Source organism: Gymnodraco acuticeps, unplaced genomic scaffold (assembly GCF_902827175.1).
Source record: "Gymnodraco acuticeps unplaced genomic scaffold, fGymAcu1.1, whole genome shotgun sequence".
In the NCBI taxonomy this organism is placed as follows: Eukaryota; Metazoa; Chordata; class Actinopteri; order Perciformes; family Bathydraconidae; genus Gymnodraco; species Gymnodraco acuticeps.
The window spans coordinates 459,907-478,331 of record NW_022989752.1 but is presented as its reverse complement, the minus strand read 5'-3'; the positions used below and the strand labels follow the sequence as shown (position 1 = coordinate 478,331).

The 18,425-nt window shown below is 38.7% G+C and overlaps 1 protein-coding gene across 1 annotated transcript in view; it reads right to left on the bottom strand.

The window, feature by feature from the left end:
• Positions 1-17,851, bottom strand: part of jak1 (Janus kinase 1) — a 31,898-nt gene extending 14,047 nt beyond the window's left edge. The window contains exons 1-11 of the mRNA XM_034210470.1: positions 17,581-17,851; positions 14,136-14,347; positions 13,392-13,515; positions 9,985-10,138; positions 9,233-9,402; positions 7,877-8,145; positions 5,698-5,813; positions 5,264-5,425; positions 4,254-4,411; positions 3,583-3,697; positions 2,894-3,092 (exon numbers count right to left, since the gene is read on the bottom strand). Of these exons, the coding sequence (XP_034066361.1) occupies positions 2,894-3,092; positions 3,583-3,697; positions 4,254-4,411; positions 5,264-5,425; positions 5,698-5,813; positions 7,877-8,145; positions 9,233-9,402; positions 9,985-10,138; positions 13,392-13,515; positions 14,136-14,340 (1,672 nt within the window). The 5' untranslated portion in view covers positions 14,341-14,347; positions 17,581-17,851. The remainder of the gene's footprint in view (positions 1-2,893; positions 3,093-3,582; positions 3,698-4,253; positions 4,412-5,263; positions 5,426-5,697; positions 5,814-7,876; positions 8,146-9,232; positions 9,403-9,984; positions 10,139-13,391; positions 13,516-14,135; positions 14,348-17,580) is intronic.
• Positions 17,852-18,425: the final 574 nt, after the last annotated feature.

The window sequence follows — 18,425 nt, the reverse complement described above, 5'->3', positions numbered from 1 at the left end:
TCCTGTAATAATGAGAACGGTTGGAATGTAGATGGCCTGCTCCCTCATCACTTATGGTGAAACATAAATTATGGCTGCTCGATTATGGCAAAAACATAATCTCGATTATTTGGGTCAATAATTGATATCACGATTATTAAAAACGACCCATTTACTTTGAAAACATCAATTTATTGGAGAAAAATGTGAACAGTATGTTTTTAACAGTTGATTACCCTGAACTGTAAGTATAATTCAACTGAAAAACCAATACAAAAAAAAGTAATACAAAAATAAATCGTATATAATTATTTCGATTACGTTGTTTTCGTAATCGTTGCAAGCCATAATCGTAATTGCGATTAAAATACGATTAATTGAGCAGCCCTAAACAGGAGTCATATCAAATCTTCTCTAATCCACTTTCGCTACCTTTGAAACCCAGCTTTTTTTATGATGTTGCTATGGTATTTTGTGTGTATATTTCACTGTCAGCCCTTTTACTTACATTATTTTAAGTTATTAAAGGTCACCTATTGTGCAAAATCCACTTTTCATGTATTTTCAACATAAACATGTATCCCCTCTGTGTAAAGAGATTCTGAAAGTTTCAGGAAAAAAGATTCCTTATCACCTGAATCTCCTCCAAACACTTCAGAGACATGTTTTGTATATATCTGAGACCTATAATATATTGATGAAAAACAGAATAATAGGGGACCTTTAAAGAGCCCGTGACACGAGTTTCCCCCATCATCCAAACCCTTCAATTTGAGTAAATATTGTCCCCTTGAAAACCGTTACTGAACTGATTTTGGATATTTGTACTTTGATAACCATTAATCTGCCCTTCAATGTTGACCATTTTCTGGATCTTCTCGGGGATTCTTCAAGTCCCGCCAAATTATGTGTGACGTCATTGCGGGCACAGCTCCAGCTGCACCGTTCAGGATCCCAGCATCTGCATGTAAACGCACGATGGTGCACACAGCAGCAAGCTCAGACAGCGATGACAGTTTAATGTTGAACGTGTCTGAGAGCTCATATGAGGCTGAAGGATCGGTTTATGTTGTATCTGTTAGAAGTTTAGGAATTAGGTGCGTCAATATGGGCGATAATACGGTCATGTAGCCAGTGGTGGAATGGGACTAAAAATCATCCCGGGACCCTCGACCGGCCCACTTCGGTACCGCTAGTAAATTGTCAACGGGGGGAGTGGGGGATGTCAGGGGCGGCGGGTGCTGTAGATAGTAAATGTAAATATGTAAATATTTGTGTCACTGCATCCTGGTAAAATACAAATATAATGTCTGTGTCTTTGACATTAGCGCTGCTAGCCACCTGTGCCCTGTACTACGAAGCCAGTTCAACAGACCCTGGATATGTTTGAGTAACAAACAAACTAACAACAACAAACTAACAAACGAGATCTCGCTAAGCGGTCCTAAGACGCTGGTTATCAACTCGGTAAATCAAGCCAGGCTTTCTCTCTCCAGCTGAGAGCGCGTTCAAGTCTAAGACACAGTGGATCTGACTTTAATTACATTTGACTCGAGTGTTTCGTCAACATAATGTGTTGCTTAAAATAATACTTCTGCATACAGTATGTGACACTGTAAGTGTTGCACGGCCAGACACGGCAGATAAGGAAATATTTGATATATTATGATATTATATGATCGATGATCTGATTGATGATGTAATATGAATGATAAGTGCGACACGTCGGCGTCGGCGTCTTCTCTGCATATGGCAGTTTAAACTGTATTTCCTTTATCCTGTAATATGACTTGAGAGATTTAAACTCCACACACTGAGTTGATCTCTTTTCTATAGACGCCGGAGGCGGGCAGCGTCAGGTAAAAAAAGTTATTTAGCCTTCCCAAACCTGAGCCTCACGCGCCGCCTATGGGGGATGTGCTAGTGACTTATCCGACCGGCCCACTTCGGTACCGGCCCATCAGGATTGGTCCCGATGGCCAGTCCGCGACTGCACCCAGCCCACGTAAACTGTCAACGGGGGGAGCCTCGCTGCGGGGAAACGGTGGACCTAGTGTCCCGATCGGAGTGGGAATAATAATAATAATAATAATCCGTGCCTTTTATCCATTAATTTCCCCAACATTGTGGTGAAAAAAACACACGTTTAATCCATGTTGGTGTACTACAACTACAACAAGCATCGGTTTGTTTTCTCATCAGGAAATGCAGACAGGCTCAAACAAACGATTTTTAATCATCATTCTCACGATCATTTAATGTATCATATGTTCGCCGAATTGACATGAAAGCACTAATAAATGTAGTTTCATCCACTTGAGTTTACAACTACAAAAATAATCGATTTATTTTTATATCACATCCTACGGGAGGAAAATCAGCAGCTCTCACTACCGATTTTTAATCCTAATGTAATCATCATCTTCACCACGATCATTTATGTTTATGTTCGCCGAATTGACATGAAAGCACTGACAAATATGAATATACTGTAGTCAACTTCATTACAACGTTATTAACGTGCCTAAACTCAGTAATTCACCATTTCTACGCATGACAACACACTTTGTCCGTGTTTGGCTCTCTCGCCGCACAGTGAAGCGTTCCCGCATTGACGTCACTTCCGGCTTCCCCCAAAACTTCAAAATGAGTCGAAGGAATTTTCCCGCGATGTTCGAAATTATTGATATTTAACGGAACGGTATCGCTTTTTCTTTTTTAAACTGACGGTTCGAGAATACTAGTAGCCCAATATTTCATTGCACAACAGTTGATGGGATGCTGTCACAGGCTCTTTAAGCTTAATGAAGTTGCAGTACTGTGTGCTTCTCCTCATCTGGGTATTGGTTAGTGCACATGCCTTTGATTAGTTCACCATGTATTTTTTGTATGTCCATGGTTTGATTAAGCTTACCTCTAGGCTGTGGAGGGCAACAGCGCTGCAGCTGGAACTGGAGATGGTCTGTGCGAAGGCTTTGGCCCTCCAGGTGCTCCAGCAGCTCGAACAGAGTGGCCCGGACCGTCTCAGTGCCGTACAAGCGGAACCCAGTGGGGGCCACCTCAATCTGGAAGTTCTTATACTGACGCACAGTACGAGACTCCTTCAGGTCGATCTGTGTGGAGAAAGAGAAAGATTTTATATACTGAAAATAAAACGGTCAATATGGGTGTGATTTTGAGTTTTTGTTCACAACAAAAGAAAACATTGTGATTATATTTGAACTAGGGAGTGTTTTGTCCTTTTATGTCAGTTTCATTTTGAGTTTATTTTCAAATGTTTCAAATACATTTCAGTTTGTTCTTTAAAATGAATAGTAAGTGGTAGAATAGTCCTCAAACATTTGTTGACAATGTTTCTTTTTATATTTAAAATACTAAAACAATAATAATCAGATATAATACTTACAATAAAAAATAGTTACTAATTATATTAACATTTGTATTTACTTATTATTATTATAAATTTGAGTTAGGACATATATTGTTTTCTTCTATATTGTTTAGAGTCCAATAAATAATAGAAATCTGAAGACATTTTCTGGTTTTAATGTGGTGATGAATGACAAACGGGTTCCTCACACTGTATAAAGAAGTGTTCCCTACCTCAGTGCAGACCACAGTGATGATGATGTACTGGTAGTCGGTGCAGCTCCAGCGTAGGACGTAGGTGCCCTCCTCGTTGCCCTCCTGACGGAGCTTTTGGATGGCGTACTCCGTGCTGGGGAGGAAAAACACAATGGTAATGGCAATTGGTAATACTTAACACCTTTTTATATATTATAGGAAATCATATAATTTATTTTGTGTGCAACAATAATCTGTTAACATATCTAATAAAGTAAGTTATTTCTAACTAATACCAAGCAAACAGTATACTTTATAATTGAATTGTTTGTTTAAAGAAAAATACATGTAAACGAAAAGTTTTATTAAACTACCAATTTATAATTTATTAACAAATAATTACTAACAAAGCACTTTTATACTAATAAAGGACTGGCTTATCTAAAGCCAGTTGAGTAGCACTTGAAATGTTTTGGCTCTATGAAACCTGATGTACTTATATGATTCTGTTTTCTTCAAAGTTTGTATCTTCTTGGTCGAATGCACTTATTGTAAGTCGCTTTGGATGAAAGTGTCAGCTAAATGTAATGTAATGGTTATTATAGTGTTACCATTATGAGTAGTATGACTTTCTGTGTCCAGTGTTTTTGTAGGCAAACAAGCACATGCCCATATATACACAGATTCGCATTAAAACTGCCGGTACAAACCAGATGGGTCCATGGCAGCCGTTGTTGATGTTGTGCACCACTGAAGCAGGGGCCACCTCCTTGCACAGGAAGTGATGGGCATCCACTGTCAGCCGGAAGTACCCATCAACTAGGGCCGCAAAGGACAGAGCTTCCACCCTAGAGGGCATGTGCAGCTCCTGAAAAGAGAAGAGACGACGAGAGAGGAGATAAAGAGAATGAGTCAGTGGTGATGTATGACATTACTCAAATCTTTGATGAAGCATGATATCACTATTAGTCAGAGCTAATATGGGGTGTAGCAAGAGGCAGGTTTTGTTCAAGCAGGATGTTAAGTGAAACAAATGTTGCCGTCGGGACACATTAAAGGTGGGGTAGGTAATTTGGGAGTAACCAGCTCGAGTGTGCTAGAATTTGAAAATACACAGCCGGAAGAAATCTGCCACTTCCTTACAGAGCCCCTCCTCCAACACACACAAACGCGCACATGACCAATGAGGGCACGAGATCAGTTTGTGCACAGATGGAAGGCTGACAGGCAGGTAGGCCATCCAGTTATTTTAGCCGGGCCGGCTAAAATGATTGGTCGTGCTTTTTACAGTATTACGGCTTCCACAGATGACATTTTTTTATGGATTTTTTGTCAAAGCACTTAAGATATTCATTGCTATCGGGATGTTAAGAGCATTCCATGGAATATAACAAAAAGTGTATCTCGAGCCGGTTTCTCAAACGTACCTACCCCACCTTTAACTATGAAAAAAAGTAGAGGCAGTTAGCGGTCTAGGTTATTAAATTATACGAGAATAACCCCACTATGACACATCACAATAGTATTTACTATGAAGTGTAGGTTTGGGGTCATTGTAACAAAAAAGACCCATCAACTGTGTAAAATACATTAATTTCAAACTAAATGATTGTATACAATAAACATTTGTTGTAAAAAAATAGAGATGGGTTAATTTTGGAAGCAAGGGTGCAACATATTTTCATACAGTGGTAACTTAACCATGGGACACAGTGCTCACCATCTTCTTGTTGTCCTGTCTGTAGATGGTGACCATGGCCTCTCTGATCACAGTGTGTGTGATCTCATGGAAGTCACAGAACACCACCCAGTCGTCATTTTTCAGATTTTCATCCAACTTGTTCTTCTTCGACTTGCCCTTTTCTTTGACGATCAGAGGTGTCTATTTGAAAAGATATAAAAAGAAATATAAACACACAAATGATAACAGATAATAAAAATGACAGTATTTTGGTGACTTCATACGTTTTTATCATAATATTGTTCTATAAAATATGTGTTGTTGTGGCCTCTCAACTATGATGTTGATATCTTAATATTTTCCCTATTTGATATTTGACTCGTTTGTAACTTCTAGTTTATCTGAAAGCTAGTGAAAGTGGAGGCAATCTTCTTTTCGAAACTGTGTGTAAAAAAGACAACTGTGACGCTCACTGTAGCAGGCTTCTTCCTCCAGGAAATGCCAGTGGTTCCAGAAACCAGGACCTGCATGTCGTGGCTCTTCTCCTTGTTCTGGCTCAGGCTCTGCACTTGGCTCTGGTGGTAGTACCCTGGAAAAGGAAAGCAAACATTATATTGAGGCAGTTACACATGCAACAGAAATGTAAATGCTGCAGTTGTAGGACACTTAGATGAAGAAAATACATTTGATTAGCTAATTGGCTTCTGAATATTGTTCTTGCAGTGCTTATGCAGAGACTATTGAAGCCATGGGAATGTCTTATTGTTAAATGTTTGTTTACATTGAAATAGACTGATCATAAGTAGGTTGCTCAAGCCATCGAGCTTTGCGTCAGTGCTTGAAAACGTTACACATTGGTTAGCATAATCCAGGCTATGGTGTACTGTGGCATGTAAACATCTTGTTTCTTTCACTTTTGATTTGTCACTATTTGCAAATACACACACAATGTCTGAGGTAGATTTGGATGTCAACAAGTTCAAACATGTTGTTATTCTTTTTTATAGAACTGTGGGCAAGACACCTCTGCATGTAAACACCTGGCTAACCACAATAGGATTATAACAACAAACAAATTATAGTTGTTTTGGTTGTGTCGTGGAGAAACCTCTGAAGTTGGGCCGGATGTCTTCGAGATCTTCACAACACTATGTTAACACTTATTTCACTTTTAAAAAATCAACAGAGTCAAAAGAGTTCCAATAGAATAGAGTTAACTGAAGATTCAACAAATTACAGTAAACACGAGTCGGTCCATGGAGTGACTACCTTTACAATGTTCACGCTTCTTTTTATACACATCTCTTATCAGTTGTTTTCACCTTCTATAGTGTGTGTGTGTGTGTGTGTGTGTGTGTGTGTGTGTGTGTGTGTGTGTGTGTGTGTGTGTGTGTGTGTGTGTGTGTGTGTGTGTGTGTGTGTGTGTGTGTGTGTGTGTGTGGGCTTACATCCCAGTTTAATTAGTGGAGTATCGGATGATCTCAGGTACTAGGCACCAGGAGAGTCTCAGGCTCTCCTTTTTTTTTTTATCTTGACTTCCTCCATTATGTAGGACACCATTATTCATTCCACCATCTTGAATCCCCGCACTCAATCACATTTGTTTGACATTTCGACTTAGATCATTTGTAATGAAGATTCGGCCTGAATCATTTTTAATAGTGTTTTTGACATTCTGGCCTAGGTCATTTTTAATAGTGTTTTGACCATGCTGTCTTTATCTGCCAATTCCCTTCCTAACTAAACAGGTACAAGGATTCCCATAATGAGAACATTCCACAGATGAACAGTTAGCGTTTGTGTTTCTGAGCATGTATGCTTGCAATGATTAGGGTTGTTATATAATCTGTTCAATACACACAAAGAATATCCCACAGTAGTAGTAACTGTATTTTTTCTCATCATGCTTAATATTTTAAATAGTAATCCTGATCATTCTATCAATCTCTCTCCATAGTTATTATACTGTGTCTTCAACTCTGACGGAGATAATCTTGGTAAACAAATCGTTTCCTTTCTTAGCAATCTATAATCTCCTGTAATAGTACTAGTAAAATTCCTAGGTAAAAACCTGAGCTGTTGCACGCCACAAATCTGGAACGGTGCCTAGGAGCTTTAAATTATGTTAAAGATCTCCCATCATGCTATTTTTAGGCTATCAGATATATACAAATATATAAATAACATATTTATGATGTGTTTTGCTCAAAATACCAAACAGATTATGCATTTTAGACATCCCTCATATCCCTCTATTTCAGCCCTGTTAGAGAAACGCTGATTCTCTTTTTATTTCCTGCTTTTTTTTACACATAGTCTCTCCAGTACAGGTTAGCTCTGAGTGTTAGCGATGCTTGCTAATGTAAACAAAGACCATATTACATCCAAAACACGTTGCGCATTGTTTCTGATGGCGACGTTTCTGATAGGGCCATGGGTGTAAAGCCAGCCCACATTTCGGATATTACGTCATATCGAACGCAAATCTGGATCAGCTCCGTTGTACCCCCGTTTTTAGAGATGTGGGTACGGAGGAAAAGAGAGAAGGTTTTATTTCCTGACACTTTGTGAGTTCCCTAGCACACATGTTTATGTATAAAAGACATCAAAAAGTACATTTTGCACCTTTAAATCATCTTCATGAAATCTTACCATTGTACCCTCCATTGAGGAGATCTCCCTCCTGGGTCACACTGAGGGACAGGGGCTCCTGCAGCTCGCTGCCCAGCCCGCTGGTCAGACCCTCCAGCGTGGCCAGGTACTTGATCTTCAGGTCGTACGGCGTGATGTTGCTGTCCTTCATTGTGCGCTGGTTGAATTCATTGAGGAATTTCTTAAAGACGTTGTTGATGCGGATGCGTGTCAGGAAGTTGCGCCGCTTAATGTTGAGGTTCAGCGACTCCGGGATGAAACGTTTGTAGCTGGAGGGGTGAACACAGAGATGTTTAACTTCCAATGTTTTGTAAAAGCAAAAATACTCTAAAACAAAATATTTTCTACTTTTTTCTAATGCTATTTTATTTCTATTTGAGATGTTTACATTTTTAATTATTTATTTCTAGTCTTTTAATTTCTCTAATGTACAATACCTTGTCTTTTTATGCTGCTGCAACGCAAACATTTCCCAAACTGAGATCAATAAAGTACATCTTATCTTAAAAGTGTTTTGGACATTAGGAAAAATAAAATATGATTTCTCAGAACCTATTGATGAAGGAGTACCCCTCAATAAGCAGGTATTTCACTTCCTGTGTTAGTAAAACTGTTTTTGTGTGCCTTTATGTTCTTTCAACTTTTTCTTTAGACTTTAGTTTGCAACTAGAAGATTTTTGGAACAACATGTGCATGTGAACAGAGCACTTATCTGAGAGGTGACAGTTGGAACGAGCAGGTAGAAATTGGCAGGATGGAACGAGCCATAAAAGGCTGCCAATATCATTTTTAGATGTGGATGCTATTTTAAGATCTAAATTATGTTTTGCAACTAATTCCATGCCTGGTCTTACCAAGCTCTGAGTTCACCATGGGGACATTAAAACAATTTCACTGGTGAGTTTCTGAGCCTGTACTTTTACTAAATGTATTGCAGTGGGACCTGTTTTTCCAAGTAGAGATGAAGTTGCAACTATATAAATCCCATCAATGTAATTTAATTACATATAAAAGATCTTTGGAAAATGTTCTTTCTGGCCTCAAAAGGAAAGATTCCTTAAGATGAAAAACCAAAACCAAAGCTAAGATATTCAATATTAAAAGACAACTTTTATTAAACCATGTGCCTTGGTATTAGCAGGATGTGACTGTATACAGGTACCTTATAATGTCAAAAATAATGGGATCAGCTTCCTTCCTCCCTTTACTTTTAATCAAGGACCTGTATTAATTTTGTAAATGACAACATCCTGAGAGAGCTCAATGGCTTGATTCCACGAGGAGGCTGCCGTTTACATGATTGTGTAATCCACATACATGCTGATTTTGGAATCGTTATCAAAGATAAGGTTTTACCTGATTTCATGGGAAGCCGTGGGCGAGGACATATCTGTGGTCATGTTCATGTTGTAGTAGGTGATGGCAAGCACAGCCATGCCCAAACATTCATTTTCTATCTCGTGTTGGTCTGCCTCTGAGTGAGAGATCCTCAGTGGAACCACGCCTTTCACAAAGTCATGCTGGCCCTGGGAAAGAAAAAAGTATTTATATTTGACAGAGATACACCAAACGCATATAGAGATAAACAAGTTCAAATAATTGTTTTGACTGACCAAAAATGATGACCAAATTAATGGAAGACTGCATTATTTGGAAAAAGCAGAAGGATTTCTTATATTTTGGAGATCTAACAAATTAAATTAGGTTTATATTGGAGAAAGGAAACAAACATTTGAAAGAGTTAAAACTTCTTTCAGACTTTTCTGTACGTTTATGGCTTAAAATAATGTATTGACAACAGTGGCTCTAGACTGTCTAATGCTGAACTTTAAGCTGCACTTCCTGGTATTGTTACATTTCCTCTCAGCTGTTGATGTTTTGAAACTGAAGTATGAGGTTTGAGCTCTTAATCGTAATGATCAGTACACATACTTTTGAAAAGGAAGCAATAACAAATACAATCTTTAAAATAAATGTTTGGGTGGATTCCAATTTTTCTTGCTGTTTGGTGTACAACATATAATTTACACAGGCTACAGCCATGCTTAAAACACTCCTGTGATAATGTAAAATATGTATGTATTTTATTGTTTGTTGCTATTTTTCACCTGGGAAAACAGGTAGTCGAGAGAGGCCCCGTCCAGTAAGGGAGTTCCTTCTGGAGTTTTCTTGGGGCTGAGTCCTCCTTTGAGTTTACTGATGCAGTGCCTCCACACTGGAGACTCTCCTTCAGTGGTGCCATGCCAGTTTCTGAAATAAAACCTGACAGGGGAGATAAAGGGTTAACAGAATGAATACACTGTGTGTGTGTGTGTGTGTGTGTGTGTGTGTGTGTGTGTGTGTGTGTGTGTGTGTGTGTGTGCGTGCATGCGTGCGTGCGTGCGTGCGTGCGTGCGTGCGTGCGTGCGTGCGTGCGTGTGGCATTACTAGATAACATGACTCCGTGTTCCTCTAGGCATATTACAAAGTTGTATTCATTTAGTTTGAGAGCAACATATAAAGGTTAGATTTATATATATGTCGTGCTCTGAAAAAACATTTCTTGTTAATAGTGTGTGTTGTCTAAACAATATAGGAGCCAATGAAAATACAGGATATACCAATGCAATCCCCCCCCCTGTCCCCACCTCACACATACAGTATACACATATACACTCTATACCTCTTCTATATATTGTTTAATGTTCTTGTATTTATTTCTTTAAATATCTTGTATGTGGCATTAAAGTGGAAGCCAAATAAAGATTTATTTTTCTACAGGGAAACTTGATTTATACTGTGCACATGACAAACCCTGCAGACAGAGGATTAAATGTGACAAAAGTGTACAAATATTTGCGAAGATTATGATACTGTGGCCGGGGCAAATTAGAGTATAGCAGGCTGTCACGGATTAGGTTATTAAAGGAGTCTTATGTCGATTGAAATATTCAAAAACCTCTTGTGTTTTTGGGTGAACTACTTTAGACCTTACACGTCCACAAACTCTTTACTACGTTTTCTTTTGAAATATTTCTAGAGGAGATGACGTATGTTTGATTCCATAGATAATAATAATAATAATCTATTGCATTTCCAAATTTTCCATAGATGGGATTATGGGATTTTGGCATTTGTTGAAAGTAGTGGAACTTTTAAATATTATTTCCATTTCCAGATCATTTAATGTATACAGGTAGACTATTGGTATGTACTAAACAAAAAGCCCATAACATTCTGAAGCAGTGAAGATAAAAGAGGCTCGTCACCTCAACACAAATGTCAGAATTCAATCACTGGGCATATTTCTTCCCTTTTAGGTTTTGACCTGCTTGCCTGTTTTTGTTTTTTATAATAAAGCTTTTCTTTTCATTAGCCTGTGCTTTTCCGGCTTACCATCCTCTCTGTCTCTTCAGCCACACATCTGTAAATACCCTTTCAAGCCCCAACAGCAGAGACGGTGTAGGGCAAAACCCCATTAAGACAACATTCGAAAAACAAAGAAAAATAATATATATTTAAATAACTGAAATAGATGCAGCAACACATACCGGCATTTTTCTGTCTAGAGCAACATTCCAGGGCTTAACATAGTAACAATGTTCCCGATGCTGTATTTTCTAAAAGCCCCACTGTGTCTGAAGTTCAGCCTCACGTTCCTGTCAACTGGTGGCACCTAATCCCTGTGTTTGTGTTAAACATTTGTTTATGCTAAAGTTGTTTGTGTATCCAGACTTGACCACAATGATCTCCTTGTTATGCAGAGGGTTACAGCAGAACGCAGGGCAGGCTACAGCATTCAGCACAAATACACACATAGTAGTACACACCACAGTTAGGCTCTATGCACTCGCGCTATTCTCTGCCTTCACTAGCTACTGTCAAAGCAGAGCAAAGTTTAAGAGGAAGTGCAGTTAACACGACCACAGTAATGTTTTTCTCCTCTTTGCATGAAATTTGGCCTGACATGTCAAATCAATTCTCTAAAGGGGGTCTTTGCTCTCTTCAAATGATCCCAGTGAGTCTCAAATATAACATTGCTGGTTAGTCTCATAAAATTGTTCCAGATATATTTGTCTTTTTCTCTTCTAATCCCCTTCAAAAATAAATCTCTGTCCACAATATGATCATTATGGCCGGCGCTAAAACACTGCGGAGAGAATGTGAATTTGCAAAGGACCCAGTTGCATACAACTAAAGGAGCCCTATAGATCAAATAAAAACCAAAAACGTTGACAATATTTCAAAGGTTTAATTTATTCTACTAAAGACACATGTATGTATCCTCAGAGCTAGACACTTTCTAGATTCAACATATACAAGCCTCACAATATTCCATTATTTAATGATGGCAGCATGGGAAACAAACTTTCCTAACTTCCCATGTCTTTTGGGGTCATTGAGTAGGATATTATGTAATACCTGTTATGTATTCACATTTAGTCGCACTGTCTCCTCCAATTTGAACACGGCCTCTAAAAAGGCCCAAAGGGACAGCTACAAGAGTTATCCTAATCCAAATGGTATCCTTTCAACATGGAGGAACAGCACTTTAAGCAAACACATGTCAGCCACCTGAATCTCACTTCTGCTCACTACCCAGATCTCCTGTAATAATGAGAACGGTTGGAATGTAGATGGCCTGCTCCCTCATCACTTATGGTGAAACATAAATTAGGGCTGCTCGATTATGGCAAAAATCATAATCTCGATTATTTGGGTCAATAATTGATATCACGATTATTAAAAACGATTATCCATTTACTTTGGAAACTTCAATTTATTGGAGAAAAAAATGTGAACAGTATGTTTTTAACAGTTGAATACCCTGAACTTTAAGTATAATTCAACTGAAAATCCAATAATAAAAAAAAATTATTTCAAAAAAAAAAAGTAATAATAATAATAAATAATTCGTTTTATTTCGATTACGTTGTTTTCGTAATCGTTGCAAGCCATAATCGTAATTGCGATTAGAATACGATTAATTGAGCAGCCCTAACATAAATCCATTTATAAAACTCACATAGATGTTGGCCTGCAGGCTGGTTTGCTATGGCACGCTGTTAGTTTGGTATCGCTTTACCTACTGCTCATCCCACAAGAACGACACATTCCACATACCAGGAGCCAGTTTACAAAGTCAGGACTGAGCATTCCAAAGTACCTGCTTTTGCCTGTGGCTCATCTGGCAAAGTACAGATACCCTTTACTAATGTTGCAGGCTGGGTGATGGGTGTCATGTTTATCAATGTCATATTTCCACCATCTCAAACATTACACAAAATATGAGATGATTCAATTACATTACATGTCACTTGTTAGACGCTTTTATCCAAAGCGACTTACTCAGTACTGTGGGCAATCCCCACAGGAGCAATTTGGGGTGAAGCGTCTCAGGGACACAACGACATGCTGACTGCAGTGGGACTCGAACTTGCTACCCCCTGATTCGAAGTCCAGCACTCTATCCACTTAGCCACAGCCGCACTTAATGAAGTTAAATGGAAGATTGAAAACTCCAGTGTAGTCTTACCTCATGCGATAGTGCAACTTGACACTGGTTTCATCTGTGATGTTGAACTCAAAGGTGGGGGGGTACCATGTGCAAGTTGTCTCATCGTAAAGGGCATATAGGTTATGGCACAAGGGAGAGATTGCTGAGAAGGAAAAGAGAACAAAGGAAAAAAAGATCAATATTCAGACCAATTATTGTATTGGGTGTTGGGGTTATTTTACAGCCTTCTGTCCAAAGAGAGGATTTAAGAGCAACAACCAATCTACTTATAAGATAAGAAGCATGTCAATAATCTTACATAAGCCAACCACAGTCTGCTAACCAGTCAGCTACTATTTGCTGCGTAAAGATGGGAATATGCTATTTCCCCAATAGTGGCACTTAGTATAGTTCTACAATATTTGATGCATAGCTTCAAAACTGTGGTTGCAATTGATTGCAGATTTTAACAACAGAATGGCAGCACTTAGAGGTAAGGCAGTGACAAATGTTCTCACAGAGAAGATAAGTTATACTCTGTGAGATTGTTATTGAGTACAGTACATGTTTAATAAAGATTAACATTATTTTTAAGCTTTATACAATGTCCTTTAAAAGGTGAGAATCCAATATATAAAAATGGTGATAAGGGTAATTTCCAACTGATGTGTCAGATACTATAATCACAGTTAACATTAGATTGTTCATTACAGGCAATACACTGAATAAATAAGGAGAGGAGGCACGTCTTCATTTTGCCAGCTATACAGTTCAGTCACTCACAGCATTTCTTTGCAGCCTCCACACCGAGCTCCAATGCGGTGAAGCAGCCTTTGAAGTACTCTATCGGTTGCACCTCCTCTGTGTAAAAGTGGATTTCCAAGCCCCGAATGGAAGAAGGAGAAGAGGACAGTTGGACCCTCTTACTGGATCTCCTCATCTTCCCACAGAGTTGCCTGCTCAACTCCATCACCCACAGAGTTGGCATTCAGACACTGGACGAGAGGGAGAGACAAAGTTAGATTAGGTTGTACATTCAAAGTAAGTTTGGCAACTCCAGAAAGATGAGAGAAATGACAACATACACAAAAGGGAAACAACTAAATATATATTTCTCTTACACACAAGTTACTGTAAGTCGATGATCTGTGGAATTGTAACCCTGTTATACAAGTAATAGCTTCTAAGGTGAACTAATATGATTACTGAACTCACATTTTTAAATAACCCACATTTTAGAGGAAATGGGTGGCTTTTAAAATAGACATTCAAGTGTGTTACAAGTTACAATCAATGTGCGTGTGTGTGTCTGTGTTACAGTAAGACAAACATATTGATTCTGAGCTGAGCAAACACCAGAATAGGGTCCAATGTTCACTAACCTGATAACTTATATTAATACAGCGCAGTGCCCCAACACTGATGCAGACAGCACACAGATGTGTCAACAAAGTATAATTACGTCAGCCTGTCTACTGGGAGGATGACATCAACATGGAGGACAGATTGTTGCTGCGTAGTGACTGCGAGGAGTCTGGGCCTCACTATGGGTCTAATAGTCTGTCTACACCAGCTACGCGACACACACACACACACACACACACACACACACACACACACACACACACACACACACACAAAACACCACACACCACACACACACACACACACACACACACACACACACACACACACACAACACACACACACACACACACACACACACACACACACACACACACACACACACACACACACACACACACACACAACACACACACACACACACACACACACACACACACACACACACACACACACACACACACACACACACACACACACACACACACACACACACACACACACACACACACACACACACACACACACCACACACACACACACACACACACACACACACACACACACCACCACACACACACAACACCACACACACACACACACACACACACACACACAGCTGTAAAGTGTCTCTACTGTAGGCTATTTGTATTATATTTACAGCACTTTGGCTCTACCAAAAATCATTTATAAATGTGCTATATAAATAAAACTTGATTTGATTTGTTCTGTTACTATCATGTATTGCTTATCGCAGATCCTGTTAACACCCTATTAGTTATTAAGCAAATCCAAATGAAAGCTATTTCTTTTTGTTTACCTCAATGGTGAGATTTGGCTTATGTGCCAATCCCCAAACATAACCACGGAGGAGCAAAGTAGTCAGCTTGGGAAGTGGTCAATGTTCTTACAGTCATCCTTTTTCTTCATTCTCATGTATTACAGATGAATTTCTTGCAAAGCCATTTTCAATGAGTCATCTGTCTGCCTTTATACAGCGAGAGTGTCGATCACACAGTGAGGCCATTTCCCTCCCTTTTCTCTCTGTTACCTGAATTCAACTGTTGAATGTCACAACAGTAACATTTCAAACATATTTCTTACAAATGTGGGCATGGTATAAAACGAAAGCCATCAAGACACGATAAAAAGCTTGCCAAATACTACCTCCATATGCCTCTTCATTTTCCAAAGCAAGAACAGAATGCACCAAATAACGCAACAATAACTTTATTGCAGATTAATCAGACATTTATTTTTGTAGATAAATCAATTATTTGTATTCATTAAATTGTAAAGAAGTAGCAAAACATTTGCATTATGAAGCTGAAACCATATCAATTCTTCCATTATCACTTTAGAAAACACTTTTATTGAAATACTTAGTAATGTTATGTTGGCAAGTGGTATAAATATGTGATGACTATAAAAACTAAAAACCGTTGTTCTTCAGCCTAGACATGTTATACAGGAGTTGATTCAATTTAAAAAACTTCCTTTTACAGTCAAACATTTCCTAAGGGACAATTGTGACTTAAATAGTTTCAACAGGAAACCCTGGCAGCCTGCAGCGTAACATAGGTCACTTACAGTTACAGTAGGTGTTTATTGAGTTATTATTGAGGCTTCATTTATTTGACAAAAAGTGACAGCTAAGGTGAAGAGCTATAAACAAACAGTGACCATGTAAACAACGAGTATCCTTTTCCATTAACAGGGTGTGTGTGTGTGTGTGTGTGTGTGTGTGTGTGTGTGTGTGTGTGTGTGTGTGTGTGTGTGTGTGTGTGTGTGTGTGTGTGTGTGTGTGTGCGTGTGCGCGTGTGTGTGTGTGTGTGTGTGTGTGTGTGTGTGTGTGTGTGTGTGTGTGTGTGTGTGTGGACCAGGAAGAGGCACCTACGTCTGACAACCACAATGTGTTAAACCAATGTATCCTTTGTTGACAGGATTTTGTCTGATATAGTACAATATGTGGATTACACATTTGTATTATCAATTGCTCTTTCTGATCTGAAGTATCAATAATTTGTGGATAAGATCCAAAACTATACCAACGTGACTAGAGTAGTAGTAACATTAGATATGCAGTGTATCACAAAGAAAGAAAACCAGGAACTGTTCACATTGTTGAAGATCAAACAAGTGAATATTGCCCTTCGCTTTAGAAAATACTACAATAATGAATTTCTTATCAAAATATTTGCGGTTTTATTTAGTGACACATATGATCATGAGCTTCTTCCTGTAACGTCACTGGGTACATTCCAGTTCACAGAATACAATTTATAAATGTTTCCCCTGATCCAAGACATAAGGACGAACAATAGCTTTCACTTTTTCTTTCACACTCGATAAGCAGCACAATAAAAGACTATAGACGGCTGGCTCATTTATTAAGACATTTAGCTTTCTCCACGAGTGGGCAATATCAAATCACATTGATAGCAGGAAAAGCCTTGAAACTCTTCTGATGGTGTTTTAGTATTTGACTGTACTTTAATCTCGTGTTAAAATAGTGTCAAACTTATTCATTCACTTGGCCCACGTTTCTGATGGCATTACATTGCATCATATTGTACTTTCTTCCTGTAACTCACTGTATGTTCCAAAGAAACCAGCCAATTACATTACATCGCAATAAAACGGCATCACACAGTGTCATGGCTTTCATGGCAAGCTGACGATCGTTGGCTAACATTAGCTTGCTAGCAAGTTATGAGTCTTAAATGGGCAAAGCAAACAAAAGCTAGATGGTTCCCCACTTGACAACAGCGGGTAAAGATAATAAACGAGCTGATAAGTAAAACTATCCAGAACACCGATGTCTTTCTCGATGGGAACATTTAGTAAAAGGTTATTTACTCACCTCGAAGCTTGGCCAGACAGCTGGCAAGTTGCTTCAGTTTCGTTCTGTACATTAGACGCTCCCACCAAGTTGTAGCTCCTCTCTAGATAGATTTATAAGTATCGTGCCTCGGCTTCTTTATTCCGAAACTTCCCAATAATAATATTCAGTATCCAAAGGGAAAGAAATGTCGACTTTAATCCACGGAATGTGTTGATGGCTGGTAGCTTGAGACGAGAAAAAGCAGCCTCTGTTCTTGCTAACCCTTCCTGACAAGTAACGGCCCTTTCCCGAAAGCAACATTATGGCCTTCTGTAGAATTCGGCTGCTGATTGGCTGTTCAGCCCGTCACTCAAGATGACGACATTAACCCTTTGCTGGATTCAGGCTGGCGTGTGTATTGTCATCAGACTGTTCATCTACTATACAGTCTATCTATGCTGAACCTATGGTTTTAACTTGTAAACCCTTTCATATGGAAACAATAAAACACATTTAAAGAACAAGTGTTTGTGTTATAGTTCACACTAAATGTTTAGTCCAGTAATCTTTAAAGAACCCAGAAAAAGAAAAGAAAATTCAAACATCTATATGAGCTTGTAGAATGTAAGTTATGTAACTGAATATATTTATTCAAGTACTGTACTTGAAGGTGATTTAACTTGAGTATTTCCATGTTATGCAACTTTATATTTTTGGGTTTAGCCCCACTACATTTGTCTGACAGCTTTAGTGCACTAGTTACTTTTCACATAACTATTTTACATTATCCTCCTGTCCAGTGAAAACCATGTACTTCCAGATGTGTTGATATGGAATGTGTGTGATAATCTGCAGAATTAAGAGCTCATTAAAAGGTTGAGAAA